Here is a 20,799-nt window from a genome sequence, read left to right as displayed (position 1 = left end):
AGTGAGGCCCACTTGATCAATGAACAAATTAAAAAACAATCAGATGGGAAATAGGAATTTTATCAATTGCAGGCTGGGCTGGTGGGGTTGGGTTGGGTTGGGTTGGGTTGGGTTGGGCTGGGCTGTGGTGGGCCCAACAAACTTTCTACACGCATGGCCCGCTTGCTGGGCTCGGTCCGGGCTGAGACCTTGAACCTTAAGTTTCACTTTGTGTGGTGCCTAGCTTGACCTGGTCCACTTCCACCTGGGCAGATTGTTGTAGCTGGAACACGGAACACGACAGGGTTCAAACAGCCCTAGGCTTTGTGGGGCCACTGTGAAATATTTGTTATATCGACTCTTATCCATTTATTTAAGTAGATGAGCCCAAACATGAGGCCGATCCAAAGCTCAAGTGGACATGTTGGTGGCATGTAGGCATGTATACGGGGTCCCTTGCACACACGTGAGGCTGGTTTCAGAACCACCTCTACAACTAGCTTGGGTGTGGGCTCATAATTTTCAAAAGGTGTGTCAGAAGGCTACCTATGGAATATTTGAAAGGTTGAATCTCTTTAGGGAATTCGACCACACGTCAAGGTCAGTACGGTCAATTCCCTTAATACCCATCTAAAGGAAATGCAGTTACAGCCGTTGATCATTTTACTTTGCAGTTGGGCATGGCATGCGCCTTGGAAACTCTCTGTGGCCAGGCATTTGGTGCAAAGCAGTACCACATGATGGGAATCTACCTGCAACGGTCATGGATCATCCTGACCTTTGCTGCAATCATCATCCTACCATTGTACATCTGGACGGCCCAGATCTTGCGTCTGCTTGGCGAGAGCGATGAATTATCAGAGATGGCCGGTCAGATCGCGCTCTAGTTCATCCCCATCGTTTTCTACTTCATGTTCTCTGCTACATTGCAGTTCTACTTACAGGCCCAGCTGAAGAACTCGATCATTGCGTGGCTATCGAGCGCTTCGTTCGTGATCCACGTGGCGCTTTCGTGGATCTTCGTGTTCAAATTAGGGTGGGGCATTCCAGGTGCGATGGGATCGATGATCGTTGCATGTTGGGTTTCGATCATCGGTGAATTCATCTATGTTTTCGGTGGATGGTGTCCGTTGACGTGGCGAGGATTTTCGAAAAGTGCTTTCTCGGAGCTGTGGTCCATTGCGGGGCTCTCGGTATCATCGGGTGTGATGATGTGGTAAGCTTTTTGGGGTGACATTTTCCTGACTTTTCATCTGAGCCGTTGGTTTTATCGCTCATCATGATCAATGAGGGATTGGAATGGACCCGAATTCTTTTGTCTGGACCCGACCATTTATTTCTCGGGTCTGGAATTCAGGCACAAACCTAGTATATGAGACGAGTTGAGTTAGCTCGGCCACCTCGCTCGACTCGACTGAGAAAAGCTCACTTGAAATTGGATTCGATCTGAGTCGAGCTGGTTTTCTTGAAAAAATTTCAAGCCAAGTTTCAGCTTGCATGAGCTTTACTTAACTCGGAACTCAAATCGACTCGATGACTTAGTTATTTTGATATTGATGTTGCTCCCCGAGTGTTTGATAAATTGACTCAATGAAGTTTTGTTTTGGGTGTATGTATTCTCCGCCGGATCTACAGGTGGCGTGGAAGAAATTGACACGAAACAAATCACTAAAAAAAAAAACTTTATATTATAAGATTACCCTTAAATCTTGATTTTGATACTGCTCACCTAGTGTTTGATGAAATACATATAATGTGGTGTTATTAATTTGCATTTCATGAGAAATTGAAAACAAACTCAGTATGTTGGAGAAAATGTTGCATAAGCTTGAGCTTGGTTCGAACTTGTCCGATCTGCTAATAGAACCGAGCTGCACCAGTCAATCAGACTCCAGGATTGAGCCACGCCAAGTTCGAGCTGAGGTTAGCAGTTGATTGCACGTGCATGTTCATTTTTGGGGCTACCTGTGGGCTCATCTGAAGAGGCTATTGGGCTGATGCCCACTAACAGTCCCATATAACATTATTATTATTTAATTAGAAACGTGTCTCGATCTAAAACGGTACACGTGTCACATCAGATGATTCTACAAATGAATGAGCGAGGATCAACATTCCATAAGCAAAGGCCCCAATAACCAGACACCCCATATTCGAATTTTGGGCAATGGGCCATCAATGATCCGATCGACTATATGAACGGTGTGGATGTTTTGCACGTGCCCCATGTGGACGGTTTTGGATTTGAGGGTCACTAATTCTTTGTATTCATGTTCGCTTTGAAAGGATGATGCTTGTCTTTTGTATACAGCATAGAGCTATGGTACAACGGATCTCATCTTGTTGGCTGGTTACACGAAAAATGCTACGGTGGCCATAGCTGCTTTTTTTATCTGGTATCAGATCATCGTTCATTATCCCCTTTCAGCAATCGTGTTCCCAAATCTCTAATCCCCAATAATGGTAAGTGGGAATTCCTACGCACATCCAAAATGGAATTTTCAAAGTTCTTTTTTTCTTTTCTTTATTAACTACCATTAACAATGGACGGTGGGAGATTTGGGAACATAGAAGTGAGCGGTCCATGTTTCTAACTAAGTTTGAATGTTGCAGTCTCAACATCACTGTCTGGATACTGATGATTTGCTTTGGCTCTTATCTGCAACATGGTATGCATCTATTCCCTGTCCATAGAGAGGATCTCTTGTAGTATATCTATCCATGCAAGTGCGGTCCATATTCTGGTGATCCAGACCGTTGATCTGATGGGTTTTGGTGGATGGAATGCCCCCAAAAGCTGCTTGAAACGGAAGATCTTGGCCATGCTTAAACAGTTCATATTCCATGGAGAAAAGGCTAAAGATTGGATGGTCAGGATCTTCTAATGTGGGCCGGTGGATTAATTTTATTTCTAACCGTCCAATACATGTGCACTGGCCCCATAATCTGGACAGCTTAATTTGAATTTAACATCATACTAGATATGTAATTTATAAGTTCTTTCCATCTATTACTTTTTTTCCCCTCTATTAAGGTTGCTTGGGTTGGTGATGTCAAAACGTAAAAAAGGAAAAGTGACTTCTTCAGATGTGATGTTTTTCCTCATTTGTGAAAAACAATAGATGAAATAAAAAAAAAAAAACATTGATTTCCTTTTTTTAAAAATAAAAATAAAAAGATAACATCTTCCTTTTCTATGATTTTCCCCTTATTGTTTTCTTTACTTAGCATACCTGTTGGGTTTAGACTTCATGGTTTTCTTTCCTTTTTAATGATTTTCATCACTTGTTTGACCTTATATTAAATAGATTGATTGGACAAAGCTTGATTCACCACGACTTGTGTTGGTTTTACCAAGTTTGCTAACTTAGCTACTCACATGCATGACGAGTTCTTTAAAACTGTGGAGTGAAACTTTGCATGAAAATATATTAGGCAAGAGTTCTTGTAGAATATTAGATATTTATTATATTCAACTTTCTGTTCTAATACCATATCAAATAATTAATTGTTCTAAAAATTTGAGCTATTAAAAAATGGCCTATCAACATATATTAACGGACTTCAACAAAAATCTCATTGAGTTGGCTTAAACCACTAGTTCATTCCTAATTAAAAATATCTAAGAAATTATAATGATTTTGTTTTGTTTATCACAGTGTGCGGGTTGGGAGCACATGTTCCAACATGGTAGATGTTTGAGATTAGGTACATTCATTAAGGGCCCGTTTGGCCGGGTGGATTGGAAGGGATTGAATGGTATTAGGGTGGATGGTATGGATTTCAAGGTAATGATGGTGTTGTCAGTGGATTGTCTTAAGATCCATGGGATTGCTATATCGAGTCTGTTTGGCATGCCCGGCCAATCCCGGGATTAAACCTTCCCATCCCTTTCAATCCCTCGAACCAAACACGTCCCAGGCAAATTTGAACGGATTAGGGTGGATTGGATGAGATTTAAAGGTAATGATGGTGTTGTCAGTGGATTGTCTTAAGATCCATGGGATTGCTATATCCCGGGATCAGATCACCCAGTCTGTTTGGCATGCCCGGCCAATCCCGGGATTTAACTTCCAATCCCTTCCAATACCATCCAGTCCCTTCCAATCTGCCCAGCCAAACGGCCCCTAAGTGAATTGTCTTATTAAAATGTACTGGTCCTAGCATTTTCTCTCCCTTACTTGTTGGAAACCATGCCATGTGTGGATGCGCAAGTCGCCAACTTGTGTTCTTGTAGAAAGTTTATGCAACATCAAGGCATTGAACAAGTAAGCCCCATCATTTATTAAATGTTATCAAAGTTCTAAAATTAGCTAACTGGACTCAAAACTCGGGTGAGTTAAGTTGACTCGGCAAGAACTCGAGTTGAGACTGTAAGAAAATTAATTATGTGTCTGACTTGTAACTCAAGAACTTGGTTGGGTTGATGCGACCGAGTTTCGTTTGGCATCTCTATTAATAAGAGCTTATTTGTTTGGTAAAGCTTTAATTCTACGGCTTGTATTTTTTAGAAACTAATCGAAGAGCTCTTAAAAAATATATGATGGGAATGCCATTTTTTCTTTTAGAACTTATTTGATCTAAAGGGATAAATATTTTTTGTTAGTTTTTGGACAAATTTATCCTTAAACTTTTTAAGTAATTCCCATCTTACCATCCTCTCTTCACTTCACAATCTCTTTAAGGTGGACCCACATGTTGAGCAACCCATATTGAAAGTGAGGCGCCGCATGATAAATGGTCGACATCAAAGTAGGCTCACATAATGCACAGTCACATCAAAGGTGGGCCCCACATGATAGATGCCTACATCATAGTGTGGCCCCACATGATGGACGACCCACATCAAATATGGGACCCACATGATAAATGGTGGACATTGAAGGTGGGACCACATGATAGAAGGTTGAGCCCACATGATGAACGACCCATATTAAAGGTAGGGCCCCACAAGATGCTTCATAAAGGTTATGTGTTTGTCTTCCCAGTAGGCCTCATTCACTTCCAGTTCAACATCAGCGACACCAATGTCATAGCCATTGCAGGACTGAGCAGCCAGAACCTTGGAACCAACCATCACCATTGTGAATGCTGTGTCTGGATCAAATCTGCCCATCTCAGATGATGTTCTTGCTAAGGCATACCAAGTTGACAAGAAAATAGTTAATTATCTCCAATCGCAGTTTGTAATGAAAATCTAGAGCATGCCCCCTTACAGTTTAAAAAAAATAAAATAAAATAAAATTTGGGAGGTTGTTAGGGGCTTCAAAGATAATTTTTTGTAGGTATTTGGTTTACTTGCTGGGATCTACTATGGCAGGTAATTAAGTGGTTTTCAGTAACCTGAGAAGAGGCCTATGATAAGTTTCATGAAAGCAGGCCACAGTTTTGGTGTGGGTTTTGTGCTGCCCTGTTTTCAGATATTGAGTTGTATAATATCAAGGTGTTTTGTAGTGGCTATATATATTCCTGTATTTGGCTACTTTCATAACTAGGAAATCTGGTTTGTTTTCCTTTTTATGTGGATTATAGGATAGGCAAGACCTCTTTCTTTCTATGGTGCCCACCCAAATAGATGTAAATCATTTTCCACATAAAAATAAAAATAAAAATGACACAACTGTATCCATCCACTCACACAACATGATATAGGGTGATACAACCCCATAATGATAGTAAAATAATACAGTATTGCCAAAATCAATCTTCAATCCTTTTATGCATGAATGGAAACATGGCATGTACCCGTGCTCAAATGACTCAAATAGTAAGATCCATTGCAGACATCTAATAAATTAAAAAAATGAACCAAAAAAAAAAAAAATCCCACACAAGGTATTCAAATTATTACTCAATACTTTTTTACTTCTCTTTTTTCTCTATTATATATGACGCAAGTAATGTGATGTAGTAATATAAAAAGGCTAAGAACTTGAGAGATCTTCGTTATGGAAGGATGGTGGTTGTTGTACATGTCTGCCTCCAGCAATCCTCTTAGCTTTTTTGAGCAGTAGCAATGTGGTTGGAAGGTACTGAAACATGACCAGGTCACTGTCTTTAGTACTACTTCTGCCCCACAAGAGTGCACTGAATCGATAGCAAAAATGTCCCAAAGATTTGAGCAGGCCCACCTCAGATGTGTACTTGGCTCTTGTTGCATTACTAGATCAAGCCAGGAAACGACAGGGGACTTTGGCTGCAAAATAATTTGAAAATTGACAATGAGACAGCGATCAGGCTTTTTCCCTGCATTGATTTAAACTTCATTACAATTTATATCTATAATGTTATAGGACAATGACAAATTAAAGAGAAAACCATTACAAAGATTGAAGAGAAAACTGTTACACCACACCACATTGTGCCACAACCACAGCCCAGGCTAGGTGTGTGGAAAATTACAAAAGATGCGTCCATACCATGCTCATCAATGTATAGTCTCTAGAAAGGGCTCATCTCTAAGGAAGAACCTTTTTCTTATAAAGGTGATTCTGAGCTCTTTCCTATTCAATGTGTAACAAACATAAGAGTTTTAAAAAATATAAAACATGTTTATTTTGAAGACACTATAAATACAACAAGCAGTAGAGGCTATTTTTTTTTTAATGGAATTACTTTTATGGGTTAACGAATCTTGATATTATTAGAGACCACGAGGTGGGTGTGGATAGAAAGAAAAGGGTATTTGGGTCATTTGTGAGTGAGGCTGAGTGTGCAAGATGCTGGCATGTGCGGCCACATTTAGTGGTATAGATGGAGAGGCTTTATTTGTAGGCCAATAGAGCTTCACTGATTATACATTGACAAACATATACATGGAATTTGTTTGTAATGCCCATATAATGGGAGGCGTCTAATTTTTGTGGGCCCCATATATATTACTATCAAGCGGTCTCAGGTCAGAAGATAAACAAGAACAAAAGTGAATGTTTCATTGCTAAAAACTTATCGGCAAGACATGCAAGAGCAATAGAGCAGTCGATTGGGATCTCAGCACCAGTAAGGACATTCATGTATCTTGGGGTCCCTATTTTCCATGGAAAATCTAGAGGTCAGTATTTCCAGCCGATGTTGGATAAGTGCTATAGAGCGGGTCATGGACAATTTTATGTCCAAGATGGACAAAAGAAGGCTGGATCGGAGGCGGAAGTGATTGGGACTCTCTGACCCCTAAAACCGGTATATCTCACAAACTGCAATGAGTTGTTTGACGTACCAGATATGATTTTTGGGTAGGAGAAGCTACTTTAGCCACCCAACCTGCTATGCTGGGTTGTCCATGCCGAATTTGCGAGATTCCATCAAATCAATGGTCAAAACTCCATTTTCATTTAGTTTTTACTATTTACAGAAAGTTTTAGTTTGATTATAATTCTTGATCCTTTGAGCTTTACGAGTCGTGCCCACATGAAAAGGGCGTAGAAAAATTAGGAGAATACTGTGGTTAGGCAAAATTAGGCACTTACTATTTTTGGTCGAAAACCATGTAGTAGGAATCATGATTGTCTATAAAAAGTAAGTTTACTATTTATAGTAACTCACGTTTTTTAGGGAGTTTGAGTTGGGACTTTGATTTTGAAACTTCTTCCTAGGTTTGGGATTACTATTTAAAGGATTGTAAATTCGTTTTTATCATCAATCAATCTATTTTTGAATTTATTAGAATTTATTTCTATTCTTTCTATTTTTCCTCATGGATTCCAGAAATCTCTGTGAAGAGTCGAGAGAAGCTCCATGAATTCAGAGCAATTATCCCCTTCCATCCCTGTGTCAATAGAATCAAACATAGAGTGGCCGAATGGAAAGAGAGATAACTGTCTCAGGCAGCCAAGGTTACGTTGATTATCCCCTTCCTGTCCACACGTTAGCAGCTTTGGATGTGCCTGTCTCAGTGCTTTCTTTTTTGAAGAAGAGCTTGGCGGATTTCTTCTAGGGCTGGGAGAATGGGAGGAAAAAGCAGCATTGGAGTAGTTCGAAGCGGATCACTTTGCCTAAGAAAGAAAGAGGGCTAGGGATGAAAAATCTGAGAGAGGTTATGCTTAGCCACAGAATGAAGATGGCTTGGGAGATTTTCTTCAGGAATCCTGATAGCATATGGAGAAATGATATGAAGGAGAAGTATAAAACAATCTCTCCCAACTAATACAAAGGAGTGCTTGCACTTCCCTTCTGATTAATAAAGAGTAGCATTTCTGTTGGAAAAAAATGGTGGGCATCCACATCCCAATCCTTCCCTATGGTGTGGTATTCCTGCATTTTGGGCCAACCTAATTTTTTATTTTCAAGGTGAGCATAAGGCAGTGTACCTGATGGATGTTGTGAATCTCATTCACATTATCCAGTAGGCACGCCTGCATGTGTCTACATGAGTTATGCTAGCTCGGACCTAATAGAATGAGATTGTCATCCATACCTTGGACAGGCTTCTTTCAATTCAGAGATTGAAGACGCATGCTATCTTGTACCCATCCTCCTCTTGCTACCTTCTGCATCTTTGCACAATTAGTAGACTTTGGATGATAATGAAATCTTTAAACATCGATTATAAAATTTCGTGCGTACTTATCCTTGATTGTTGTACCTGCCAAAAGAAATTGTATAATCGGTACATCGACTTCACCATGTTGTGATGGACAGCTTTTGCAGGATCGAATCTGACTTCTCTTCTTCTCTACAATCCACGTATCTTGGTGATCAAATTCTCTCTAAAAAAATAAAAATACATGAAAAATGAAAAGAAAAAAAATTAAGCAAATGATTATGAGTAAAAATAAAAATTACCTCTAATTCTTCTAGACCTATAACCTGATAGGATCCAACAGATCTTTTCCGACAAGGACATCGATTCTTCATCTCCATCACTAATGATGAATCTCACGCGCTTCTCGTTGCTTTCTCCTCCAATCCCATGGTTTCTCAGGGTCTGATACACTCCATAACCCGATTTTCGCTTCACGGGCTTCTTTTTCCCACTAATGCAATTAAATTAAAGATTAGAATATATATCAGAGATTCATTTAATAACATGAGAACAAAGTAAGTGTGATTTACCATAGCAAGCTCAGGGCGTTTGTCGTATTGATGATAATGCCACGCCATACCTTCTTTTAGCATGAATTCCTGTAGATAATGAAAAAGATAATGTAAATAATTAATTTCTTCTAAATCTAATTCGAAGTTTCTATTTAAGAATATTTTATCAAAAGTCATACCTGGACAAATTTACCGCCACAGTATATATCCCCAACAGTTCTGTTATATCGATCTTCACAATAAACATTTATTTTGAGAACCTTGCCTTGAACTAACTTTATCAACCAATCCGTCGACTCTTTACCAAAGTGCATTTGACTTTCGGGTGCATCAATCCCCCTACAGAACACTCAACTTATCAATAATAGTCATTTAAATTGTAAAGTGTATATGATTGAAGTGAAAAACAAATTACCTTAGTCTGATGCGATATTTTTTTGCCAGTATTTCCTTACTTTTTGTACCAGCCATGACTCTGTGTGTAAGAATGAAAAGTTTAAAAAAAAAAGAAGTGAAATTTTAATAAGCGGATTGACAAATCTATTGGAACAAATATCTTACAGTGGTTTGTCAACCTACCTGTAACCGGCCTCCATAATCTTCTTATGAAGGTCATCAGCTTCATTATATTGCTTGGCTGCCCGAGCTTGGGATCTTAGGAGTAGAGCTTCTTTTACTCCTTTAGGAACATTCAACGACTCCCTCGAATCACTCGTGTCAACAAAAACGGTGATGGTGTCTCCATCAGCCACAAATCTAGCACCCACCTATTAGTAGTATAACACATCGATTCAATTTATCCAAACTCAATTTATAGAAAGAAAGAAAAGAAGGAACTGAATTCTTATAAATTTCGTTATAACAACTACTTTGGATGTATTAGATATTCCTTAGATACGCCATGCTTTAAACAACATAAGCACAAATCAAGTTGTTTGGCCATATTATGTAGAAAATAATGGATGTAAAGTTGAATGTAGACTAGTAAAATGTAAAGTGACAAGCCCATGTAACAAAAAATTTCAAATTTTACGATGTTTGGATGCTTAAGAAAAATAAAGTATTTTAGAAGGTTTCCCTTCATGTTAAGGTATTGGGTGTTGTAAATAATGATATGGGAAAATAGTCAAACTAGAATAAATTTTTATATATATATATAAGAGGACATTTAATTTTTGAATATTGATGGTTGGAGTTATTTCATAATTCCATAGGATGTCTATAAATAGTGGTTTAGACACAATCTCATTGTATTTTGTGTTTTGGTAACCCATTCAAAGTATGGTCCATTATTTGGATGGTCTAGTTTGATTTACATATATACACCAGCGAAATCAATTATTGCATATGAATAAACTACTGCTCTGTATTGAAGTATGAGAGTTTTAGAGCTACCCGTCCATGCAAACATAGGCAAGTGAGAAATCCAAATTGTCCATCAAAGGTTCCGGTGGGCTAGATTCCATGGATAAAATAGCAAGGTAGCATATGTTGCCCATTAGATTGTAACCTACATGATTAGTGGACCAGCTAGATTTTTTGCCAGGATTTGGTGAACTAATTTAGACCATTGAGCTTGTGGCTCCCATCATGGATGGTCCATGTCCTTTGAAATGGACAGCTATTAACTTTGTTAGGATACATGTAAATGGTGAAGAAGAAATACACCAATGTGAATAACGGATCTAGCTATTGCTTGGCCCCATGACTTAAATGGGGTGACGCACTTGATGATCGGGATAGGTTCACAGAAGAGAGCCTCTGCATGCAACTCGTGTAAATTTGACTTTATGAATTAGTGGGCTTTGTTGTGATGTTTAAGTGAAATCTACCCTGATTGCTAGGTGTATCACTCCATTTTAGCCATAGGGTCCAAAACCTTACTCCATGATTCAAGTAGGCGATACAAAGGTAAACAGTTGGGAGAAGACGCCTCATATATTGTTTCTAATCATAAGGTCCTACTGAATTATAAAGGATTTCTTTTGGACCCTATTGCTAAAATGGAGAAATGCAGCTAGCAATCGAGGTGGATTTCACTTAAATATCATAATGGGCTATGCATGTAAATTGGTTAAATACAAATCATGCATGCAGAAAAATGAGAGATGCAAATCTCTATATATAGCGAGAAACACAATTAAGAATTCTACTTCACATAGATTTCATAATAATTATGATTACGATTCTAATTCACATATATAAAATTTATATTTACAAACAATCCCCTAAGAGAGTTTTGTTAGTTTATAAGAGTAGTAAATTACTCAAACAAAACTTATTAAAAATATTTAAAAATTATTATCACTTTCAACAGTAGTATAGATCTTCGTACCGGAAGTGTCTTTAGTTGGAAGATGACTCCCTCTGGCAGCAACTCTGGATCTGATGCTTCATATCCCGAATGAATGGACAGGGAATGAAACCCCAAAAATTCCTACAAAATTCATAATTACCCCTTATGCTGGTGACTTATATATATATAGTACCTTTTCCCATATATATATATATATATATAAGAGGAATGAGAATAGAGTTTTGAGTAATCTGATATTCCATTCATGATGAGTCCTGCACATGATCTTATGGTAAATGGAACAGCTAAATTAAATGTCTTTTACGGTACAATCGTCATACATAAGCATGGCCTATCTGATAGTTGGACCACGCCAACAGGCCAGGTGAGAGTCATTCATCAGGCTAGCCCCGAACATGGGGAGCTAGATTTTAAGCCTGGTCTGGTTGGCCAAGGTCAAGAGGCTAGACAGGGCCCACGCACGGGTCACAAGCGACCATCCCCGAATGAAAGATAGCTTACTACGTAAGCAAAATAGCGTTCCCAAAATAAAAAGAAAGGAAATTACAATACGTGCCTTGGCGACTCCCCTGCCACCAGCCCTGTGGCTGATGGTCAGTGCTCTGTGGGCCCCACCATGATGTATGTGTGTCATCCAATCCATTAATCCATTTTTAAAGATTATTTTAGGGTTTGTTCCCAAAAATGAGAGGGATACATATAAATCTCACGTGGACCACACCACAGGAAAACAATAGTGATCAACGTTCATTCAACACTGTTTCCTGTCACGTGGTTTAATTGATATCGGTATATAACTTATTTTTGGTCTCGAACCCTAAAATGATCTAGAAAAATAGATGGACGGCATGGACGAAACACATACATCATGGTGGGGACCACAGTGATGTTTGTGGGAACCGTTAAAACCAAAAATTAAAAACAATACGAACAAAAAAAATAATTAAATAAATTCATATAACCTTACCTGGTTGGATACGCTTCGATATATCAACTTCATCCTTTGAATTTTTTTTCTTCTTCTTCTCTTTTGCTTTTTTTTATTATTTTATTATTTTAAATTTTTAATCTGTTTAACATTTTTATAGCCGTTTCCGTGTTCCGGAATGTTCTTGATAAGGTACCGATAAGGTACCGTCCGTTTCTTGCCGGCCTAGCCGGTATTTAGACGGATTGCATTTCGCGCGAAACTTCCCACGGGAAGCATGGTGGGCCCACCGTGATGTTTTTGACAAATCAGAAACGTTCATCCCCTCATCCATGTCTGTACGATCTCATGAACAGTTTGGATGACAAATCAACATCACTGTGGGGCCTAGAAAGGCTTCAACGGTGGAATCACTATCCTCACTGTTTCCTGTGGTATGATCCACTTGATCTTTGGATATACTTCAATTTTGGGCTCAACCCCTTAAATTATATATAAAAACGTGTGGACGGTGTGGATAGGCCACATAAATTCAAGATGGGCCCAAGTGAGTTTACTCAGTACCATAAGAGGTAACGAGTAACTCATTACGCAATCCTACCGTTGGCCGTTGGGTGGGTTAGTACACGATCGGTGTCATTTCCGGACGCCGTTTGGCTGGTGACGCTGCCACCAGCCAGGTGGCTAGTCGGTGCTATGTGGACCCCACCATGATGTATATGTTTTATCCACGCTGTCCATCCATTTTGAAAGATAATTTTAGAGCTTGATCATAAAAATGAGGTAGATTTAAGTCTCAGGTGAAACACACCATGGGAAAACAGTTGTGATTGAATGTTCACCATTAAAAACCTCCTAGGGCCCACTGTAATGTTTATTTGACATATAACCTGTTGATTAGGTCATAAAGACTTGGATGAAGAGGAAAAATATATATATATCAACTTGATCTAAAACTTTTGTGGCCCTTAAGAAGTTTTTAATGGTGGGCATTTAATCAACACTGTCCGGTCCCCTTGAGATTTGAATCAACCTTATTTTTGAGCCCATACCATAAAATGATATGGAAGAATGAGTGGACGGCATGGATGAAACACACATCATGGTGGGGCCCACAGAGCACTGACCACTTGGCATTGGCTAGTGGCAGGGTGCGTGATCTTAACCATTCATTCAATGCGTACACGTATGTGGGACTAGTGTTAGATGATCTTAACCATCCATCCAATGCATATAGTGGTCAATTGACAGTAAACCAAAATTTTCTTTGACTAGAATATTCTAACCTTATAATAAATGGGTCTATTTTCACTTAATAGTAGCCGTTGTTGGTTTTCCATTTTACTGTTAATTTGTATGACACCAGTAAAGGGCTAGATCTATCTAAACATTGTAATTTTTTGGATCAACATACAAAATGGATGGTTCTGATCTGCTCCATGTTTCCCACATATTTAGAATGACATGCAAGGCACAGAATCTGCTCTCACAGCCATAAATATGTTTATGTATGGTAAATGTTTGCATTAGACTGGTTGAGCTTACTAATGTCACACTGATAACATTTCAACAGTAATTATTCAAAGTTCTTTTCCTTTGGTGTGGCCCATTTGAGTCGATCCAAAAGGTTTTTAAGCCCAAGCCCAGTTGGTGCAAATGATGGTCGGACTGGATATCAAACGCATTATGGTGGGGCCCACAGTGAGCGGATTATAATGAGGCAGATTCAAATCTGAGGTAGACCATGCTATAGGAAACAGTGGTGATTGAACACCAAGCCATTAAAAACTTCCTATCACCCACTGTTTTATGTTTATATGATATTTATTTGCCATCCAACCTGTTGATACGGTCACACAAACCTGGATGAAAAACAAATAAATATCAGCTTCATTCGAAACTTTTGTAGCACATGAGAAGCTTTTAATGGTCAATCACCGTATGGTCCACCTGAGATGTGGATATGTTTCAATTTTCGGCTCATGCCCCCAAATGATTTGGCAATATGGATGGACGGTGTAGATATATAATAAATACATCAATGTGGGCCCCATGGTCAGGCTGGTGCACCATCTTGGTTGAGTCCAGGCCACACCTAAACCACTCCAGCAGCCGTGTAGGCAGCAGGAGTAATGCATTTAAATTCGACTGGGCCAAGGCCGTGTCTAAGAGCCCATTGGCCCAGATGGAGCGCAGATCGGCCCAACTTATTTAGCATTTGAAGGGAAGTTATTGTCACATATCATGCATGGTAGGGTACACTTGTTGTAGAACCCGAATCATTCTCAAGAGTGGGTAGCTGGGCCAAGCTCAGAAACTAGCCTTGTGTAAGCTGGGCTTAGGCCGGTTTTGTTCACAGGCTGGGGTAGGCTTGGACCTAGGGTTTACTTTGGGGGCCGTACTTAAACATACCTTGACCCGGCATGAGCCCAAACCATTGACAGCCCTACGTGTAGATACCCTTACCAAATGATGAATAGATTAGCTATAGTTTGTAGAAAAAAGAGGAACAGTCAAAAGAAACATAGCCGTAGATTTGATTTCTAACATATGGTCCATTTCATAGCAAGGGATTTTAGAGACTGTTTATAATAGTCTCAAAATTGATCTTATTTCCCCCCTTTTCACGTAGTGGGTCCAGCCATTAGGGTATTGGGTACTAGGGCTGAAAGTCGGGCAAGTTGGGTCGGGTTGGCGCTCAACCCTAGCCCAACCCAAGGTTCTTGTACCTCAACCCCAACCCAACCTTGTGTTGGAAATTCTCAATCCAAGCCCAACCCAAGCAGGTACGATCAGGTTGATAGGGTGGATATATGCTAATATTTTAATGATTGCATTAGCTTATTATATTTCAATACATGTCATATTTTTTATATCTATAATTTTATTAATTATATATGTAGTTATTTATCGTAAAGAACTTCATTTATATTTAACAAGCTAAAATACAGGATAACTACTCATTTAAAAGTCGTGTTGTGTAGCACACAATCTATTTGAGAGAGAAATCATGCATTTCTTGAGAAAATAGGGCAACTCCGACGGTTAAAAACCGTCGGCATTTTCGACAGCTACAATGGTAAGGGTGACGGCGAAAACCGTCGGCGTTTCCGACGGGAAGAGCGACGGTTAAAACCGTCAGCGTGTTCGACGGCTAAAAACTGTCGATGATTCTCGTTAATTAAAAAAAATTCCAAAATTTGGATGATATATGATTTTGATTTCTTCCTTTTCTATTATATAGACTTACCTTCTCAAATAGGTTGGTCCGTTCAGGACTTTTGAGAAATGAGTATATCTAGTTTTGGATGTATTCGTTGATAATCAAATGATTTGACAATGGGTAATACTATTAGTTCATAATTAACATGCAAGACATTCCTTCATGTGCAACTTTTTACATGATGAAAGAGAACAATGATTAACTGTAGCTTATAATTCCAAATATTCCAGAATAGGATGGTGCAGTGATGAGAATGCAATCAAACTAATATTTGAATTACAATATAATATATTTTATAATATAACTCACGTAATCTGAAGTATGGCTCAGTTTCTAACTACCATCTGCCTAGTTTCAATAAATGCCCAATGTGATTAATGTTGCTCTCGTTGCTTTGGTAGTTCACATGGTTGGAGTTGGTTATAAAGAGTGCTCCATGTATAAACCTCTACCATATACTTCCTAAAAGTCAACCCAAATTCTTAGGAGAAGACTAAGATAATAATAGTGATGATGATGCATTTGTAAATTCATACACATATACAAACATACATATAAAAATATACATGCACATATAGATACAGATACAGGCATGTGGTTTTGATTGTATATAGCAATCACACAATGCAATTCTTGAGATTCCGGAAAAGTCTATCTTTTTCATAGCTAACAATCATGGCCACCTAAGACCTATCACTTGCCATGAAAGAGAAAAAGCCCTCAATTTATTTTAAAAAATGCAACAAACCCAAGATGTCATTTCAGTAGCAATAGTTTAGGATACGATGTAAAGTAAAAACCCACTACACCTCGTGAATCAATGTAATTTCAAAATGAAATTGCGCGTGCATATAGGACTGATTTAGAAATTGGACTCAATCCAATTCCAAACAACACATTCCATCCAATTCCATTGCAAAATTCTTTTAAAAAATTCCGAATCAAGTTGAGAAGTATTAGCAATATCCACTAATCAATGCAAAAATGATCCCTATCAAGTTGAGATGTGACATGCCAAAGTATGCACATTACACCATAACTCTTTCAAGTTATTTTGAATTTTCAGTAACATTCCTCCGTATTATCATGCAACAAGAAAGGCTTGTTATTTGATTAGTTGCTCTTGAATTTAACAGGGACTCAACATTTGAATCATTTTATGTACATTATATTTTCCCATATTACCTCTGAATTTCACATATTTCTGGCATGCAACATGTTTGATTATAGACCATAGTTTAAAAACCTGAAAAGTCGAGTTGACTCGATGTTCATTTGGGTTTTGGGTCAGGTTGACTCAAAGACTCAACAGGACTGGACTCGATAGTTAATGCCAATAAATTGAAATAGGAAGGAAATTTTAATTAGTTATCTTTGCTATTGACCTTAGAAAATGAGAAATCAAAAAATTAACAATTGCATAGCTTGCTGGTTGAGTGTGCACTTGTGAAAGAGGTCTGCGACTCAATCATATCACAGCCTAGCCACTCTTTACGATTTGAATTTTACCAGTTTCAAATCGAGTCAGAGAGTCTTCTTTATATATATATATATATATATATATATATATATATATATATATATATATATATATAAGAGCAAAAGAAAGTGGGTGAAATCTAAGTGAATTCGTATTTCAAATATGAGTGGCAAAATAGGATTCGAGAAGCATGAGCAGGATAAATAGATTGAATATTATATTTTTTACAGTATAATATGTTAAATGCAGCTATTTTTCAGTTGTACAGTAATCTTAAATTTGATTGATGATTGTTGTTCTGCACACATAAATATCAGTTTGGTACAAAGACCTGAATGAAGGGAAAACATAAATATCAGTTTGATACAAAACTTTGGTAGCCCATGAGAAGTTTTTAACGGTGTGGCCATTCAATTACGTAATTTACTATGGTGTGGCCCACCTTAGATTTGGATCTGCCTCATTTTCGGATTCAAGCTTGAAAATGAGTTGAAAAGATGAATGGTGGGCTTGAATAAAATACATTCATTGAGGAAAATTTTTGGTTGCTGAGTTTTACATTTCTCAGCTTAGTAATTCCTTGGTTTCTTGAAAAAATAAAATAAAAATCAGCTCTTGGTTGGTTTCTAAATTTCCCATGAATTCCTTTTGGTCATAAATCTTGCCCCAAGTTCTAGGTGGAGAGTGGAAAACTTGGGGAATTAAAACAGGATTTTAGACTCTTTTAAGGTTTTCCCAGACTTTCATGAATAAAGTAGTGGCACAAGTGTATGCATAGAGTCCAAATATTTATGTATGGATCTCTATAAATACAGCCTTACTGTTTGGGTGTAGAGGCCAAAATCATGCATATGAATGATACAAAAAGTCCTTTACAACTCCCAATAGGTTCTCTGGATCTCACAGATGAATTGGACCAAACATACATGGGTTACTTGGGGGTCCTACAGTCTAAGATGTAGTGGGTTCCACAGGTGGACCTAGTTGGCCATGTTTGGATGCGCATGTGAGATGAATTGTGAACGTTCCATTTAAACAGTCTAGTTTGTAAAAAGTTGCAAGTGGTGTTCCTCCAATTCCTCAGTATCACAAAAGAAATTAATTGCAATTGGATCATTCCATCTTTATTAGATTAGTATTCAATTCAATTGGATAGATCACCCAAATGTGCACACACCATAAAGATGCTGGTAATTAGCACCTCGAACAACATCAACAAACACAAAGCAATATGACAACATTCAACAATCGAATTTCAGTGGCTTAATACACATTAAACGACACAACAATCAGATATTCACTAGTTCAAACTGAAACTATATTACACAGAGGATTTGTTTTTCTTTTTGCATAGCACATTAACAATTCATTATTTGCACACGCATGTAAGGTGTAGTTCATCTGAATTGATAATCAGGTGAGCCCTGATTGGACAATTCCAGCCCTCGGACTTGAGCACCTCCTTTAGGGGAAAAAAAGATAGTGAGACGAGCATAGGTTGATCTGTTGTAATTTTCCCTAAAAGTCCTCAAATTCAAAGGCTGGCGGTCCCATGATCAGAAAAATCTATAAATGAAGTTTACCTCGTGGTTGGAATGGTTGCCTTATTTTCTGTCCTGCAAAACTGGTGATGTAAGGCCTCTATCGGTGCTTTGATTGACCCCATTATCCTTTCCAGTATTAGCACTCCTCCCACTAAAGGAGGTGCTCAAGTCAAGGACTTAAAACTTGGAAATATGACAATGGTAAAAATAATCAAAAAGAGATCATTCCGGTAGCTGATCAGCATGGTGCAAGTTCATTTCACCAAAAAAAAAAGAAAGTAAGGTCTTCAGCTCTAACCAAGTAGCATGAATTTTACAGTAGTAAAAGAAGGTTTGTCGAGAAAAGGTTGGAAGCCCCACGAGTCTCCTTAGAGATCAAGGCTTGCTAGTCTCCAACAATCTCCACCATTAACATGGAACATATACACTTATATACGTAAGAAAAGGAATCAAATGAACATATCCAATAAATGAGAACTGAGAAAATAAAAATCACCAAGAAAATAAATTTTTTTTTAAAGGAAAACTAAATTCATACATTTTGGTGCAGTTCCCATAGAGACAAGGCCTCTACGAACCTGGCCCCCATGGTCCCAACTTGAGCTAATTTTAGGCCTGCAAGTCAAGCACAGGCCTATTTTTAAGTCCACCAAATGAACAGGACAGGCCCAGTCCAATTTTGACAGGCCCACCAATTATAAATGTCTTAGTCCTCCCACCCCATGAATCATGCAACAAACGTGTGAGTTTGCACATAGGAAATGCCTTTTCAGCCTTGAATGTATCCAAAGCCACATCTACTCCAGCAATCTCACCTTGCCAAATCACTTCCTGCAGGTTCATAAAACATTCGGTCAAAAATTATTGAGTATTTTTCACAACATGGGCATGGATTATGTGGATGTGACCATGCCAAAAGAAGAACAGAGTAAAGGGAACCGCAGAAATAATCAGCCATGCTTTTGGAATGAGACGGACCTTGGATTCATCCTTCATGTCAAATGTAGACATCAAAATCCTTGCTCATGATGGAAAAATAGATTATTATTATTATTCAATAAAGATCGACATAAATCCGGTACTACAGGCAGATTACGATACACATCAGATGACCCATTTCTTTTTGACAGTCCAACCTTTTTTTTTCTTTTTAAAGTATATCAGGACAACAAACTCAACTGATTTTCTGCTCCCACTTAAAAGTTAGACAGTTCTTTAAAACTTGTAAAATCTGATAAGGATACAGAAAAACATATATGAAGTTATTAGTGCAAAAGTCTACCTAAAGAGAAAACCAATTCACTGAACACAATAGCCAAGCTATTGCAGTTGCATTCACCGGTCTTGGGTTTGAGTCACTTAACCAGTACTAATGCCCATTTCAGAGTTATCTTAGTTTTCAATGTCTTTCTAAGAACTGAAATAGCACACTACAGAAAATGTGAATGTCACAATTTGGTGAATGCTGGAGGGAGAAACATCACAGTTGAATGCACTTACAGACTGGGTATTGATGATTTGAGTATTTTTATGAGTTTTCCAGGATCTAAAGAACCAACCTGCAAAAAGATTATGAAGCTTTGGCAAATTTAGCAAATGCACGGCTAATGTAAATGGTGATGCCAAAGTTGAAACAAGAATGGAACCTGCAAGGGAGACATTATTAAGTGATTGCAACATGCTCATTTCTGTTTGGATAAATGAGCTCACTTGTCATTTGAAGCCAGTTTGATGGACTTTCTGCTTTCCACCTAATATAGAGTGGGGCTTCCACAGTTTCTGAATTGGGTGCATTTTTGCCATTGAAACAGGGCACAATTGCCTTTTGTGCCCTTCAGCAAAAGGCACTCAAATATCATTGAAAGAGACAATTAAATACATACATTTGCATCTATCTAGCAAATATTTACCAATGAAGGTACGCGGAACGACTCCCGAAAAATCCAAATGGTCGTACTGTTACAGGCAATGAATATTGTTAGCAAATGCCATTAGGTGAAATCTTGACTCTCTAGGAACCAAATATCTATTACAATGAGTTCATACAATGGACTAAAAGGTGAAGGGACTGAACTTGCCTTCTCTAGATGATGGCGAAAATAAATAACATCATGCATTGACTTAATAGCACCAACCCGAGATGATAACAGCACGAAATAAATGAGTTAGTCATAGGGCCGGATTTGAACAAAATCTACATGAGCTAGAAGTAAAATTGCATGGTGTTAACAACAAAAACAATAACAATTATGACACGATGAAAAGGTTAAAAGCAAAATAATATTTTTTTTAGAG

General features: G+C 38.2%; 1 protein-coding gene and 1 long non-coding RNA gene across 4 annotated transcripts in view; both read right to left on the bottom strand.

Annotated features, from left to right (window-relative positions):
- LOC131228094 (uncharacterized 38.1 kDa protein-like) overlaps positions 1–12,591 on the bottom strand; it is a 112,409-nt gene extending 99,818 nt beyond the window's left edge. The window contains exons 1-8 of the mRNA XM_058223925.1: positions 12,454–12,591; positions 11,348–11,449; positions 9,592–9,779; positions 9,428–9,487; positions 9,192–9,351; positions 9,031–9,099; positions 8,561–8,951; positions 8,393–8,465 (exon numbers count right to left, since the gene is read on the bottom strand). Of these exons, the coding sequence (XP_058079908.1) occupies positions 8,841–8,951; positions 9,031–9,099; positions 9,192–9,351; positions 9,428–9,487; positions 9,592–9,779; positions 11,348–11,449; positions 12,454–12,591 (828 nt within the window). The 3' untranslated portion in view covers positions 8,393–8,465; positions 8,561–8,840. The remainder of the gene's footprint in view (positions 1–8,392; positions 8,466–8,560; positions 8,952–9,030; positions 9,100–9,191; positions 9,352–9,427; positions 9,488–9,591; positions 9,780–11,347; positions 11,450–12,453) is intronic.
- A 6,016-nt stretch (positions 12,592–18,607) lies between these two features.
- On the bottom strand, positions 18,608–20,404 carry LOC131226676 (uncharacterized). 3 transcript variants are annotated; one of them, XR_009161975.1, is made up of 4 exons: positions 19,483–20,404; positions 19,043–19,335; positions 18,803–18,904; positions 18,608–18,655 (listed from the first exon to the last, which is right to left on the bottom strand). It is a non-coding gene; the product is annotated as an uncharacterized LOC131226676 (long non-coding RNA). The 3 variants fall into 3 exon arrangements; XR_009161976.1 differs by lacking the exon at positions 18,608–18,655 and having other exon boundaries at positions 18,774–18,904; positions 19,043–19,331; XR_009161974.1 differs by lacking the exon at positions 18,608–18,655 and having other exon boundaries at positions 18,774–18,904; positions 19,483–20,403.
- Positions 20,405–20,799: the final 395 nt, after the last annotated feature.

Source organism: Magnolia sinica, chromosome 15 (assembly GCF_029962835.1).
Source record: "Magnolia sinica isolate HGM2019 chromosome 15, MsV1, whole genome shotgun sequence".
Classification (NCBI taxonomy): Eukaryota; Viridiplantae; Streptophyta; class Magnoliopsida; order Magnoliales; family Magnoliaceae; genus Magnolia; species Magnolia sinica.
Note: the sequence above shows the minus strand (reverse complement) of the source record. Positions and strands in the feature narration are given on the sequence as shown.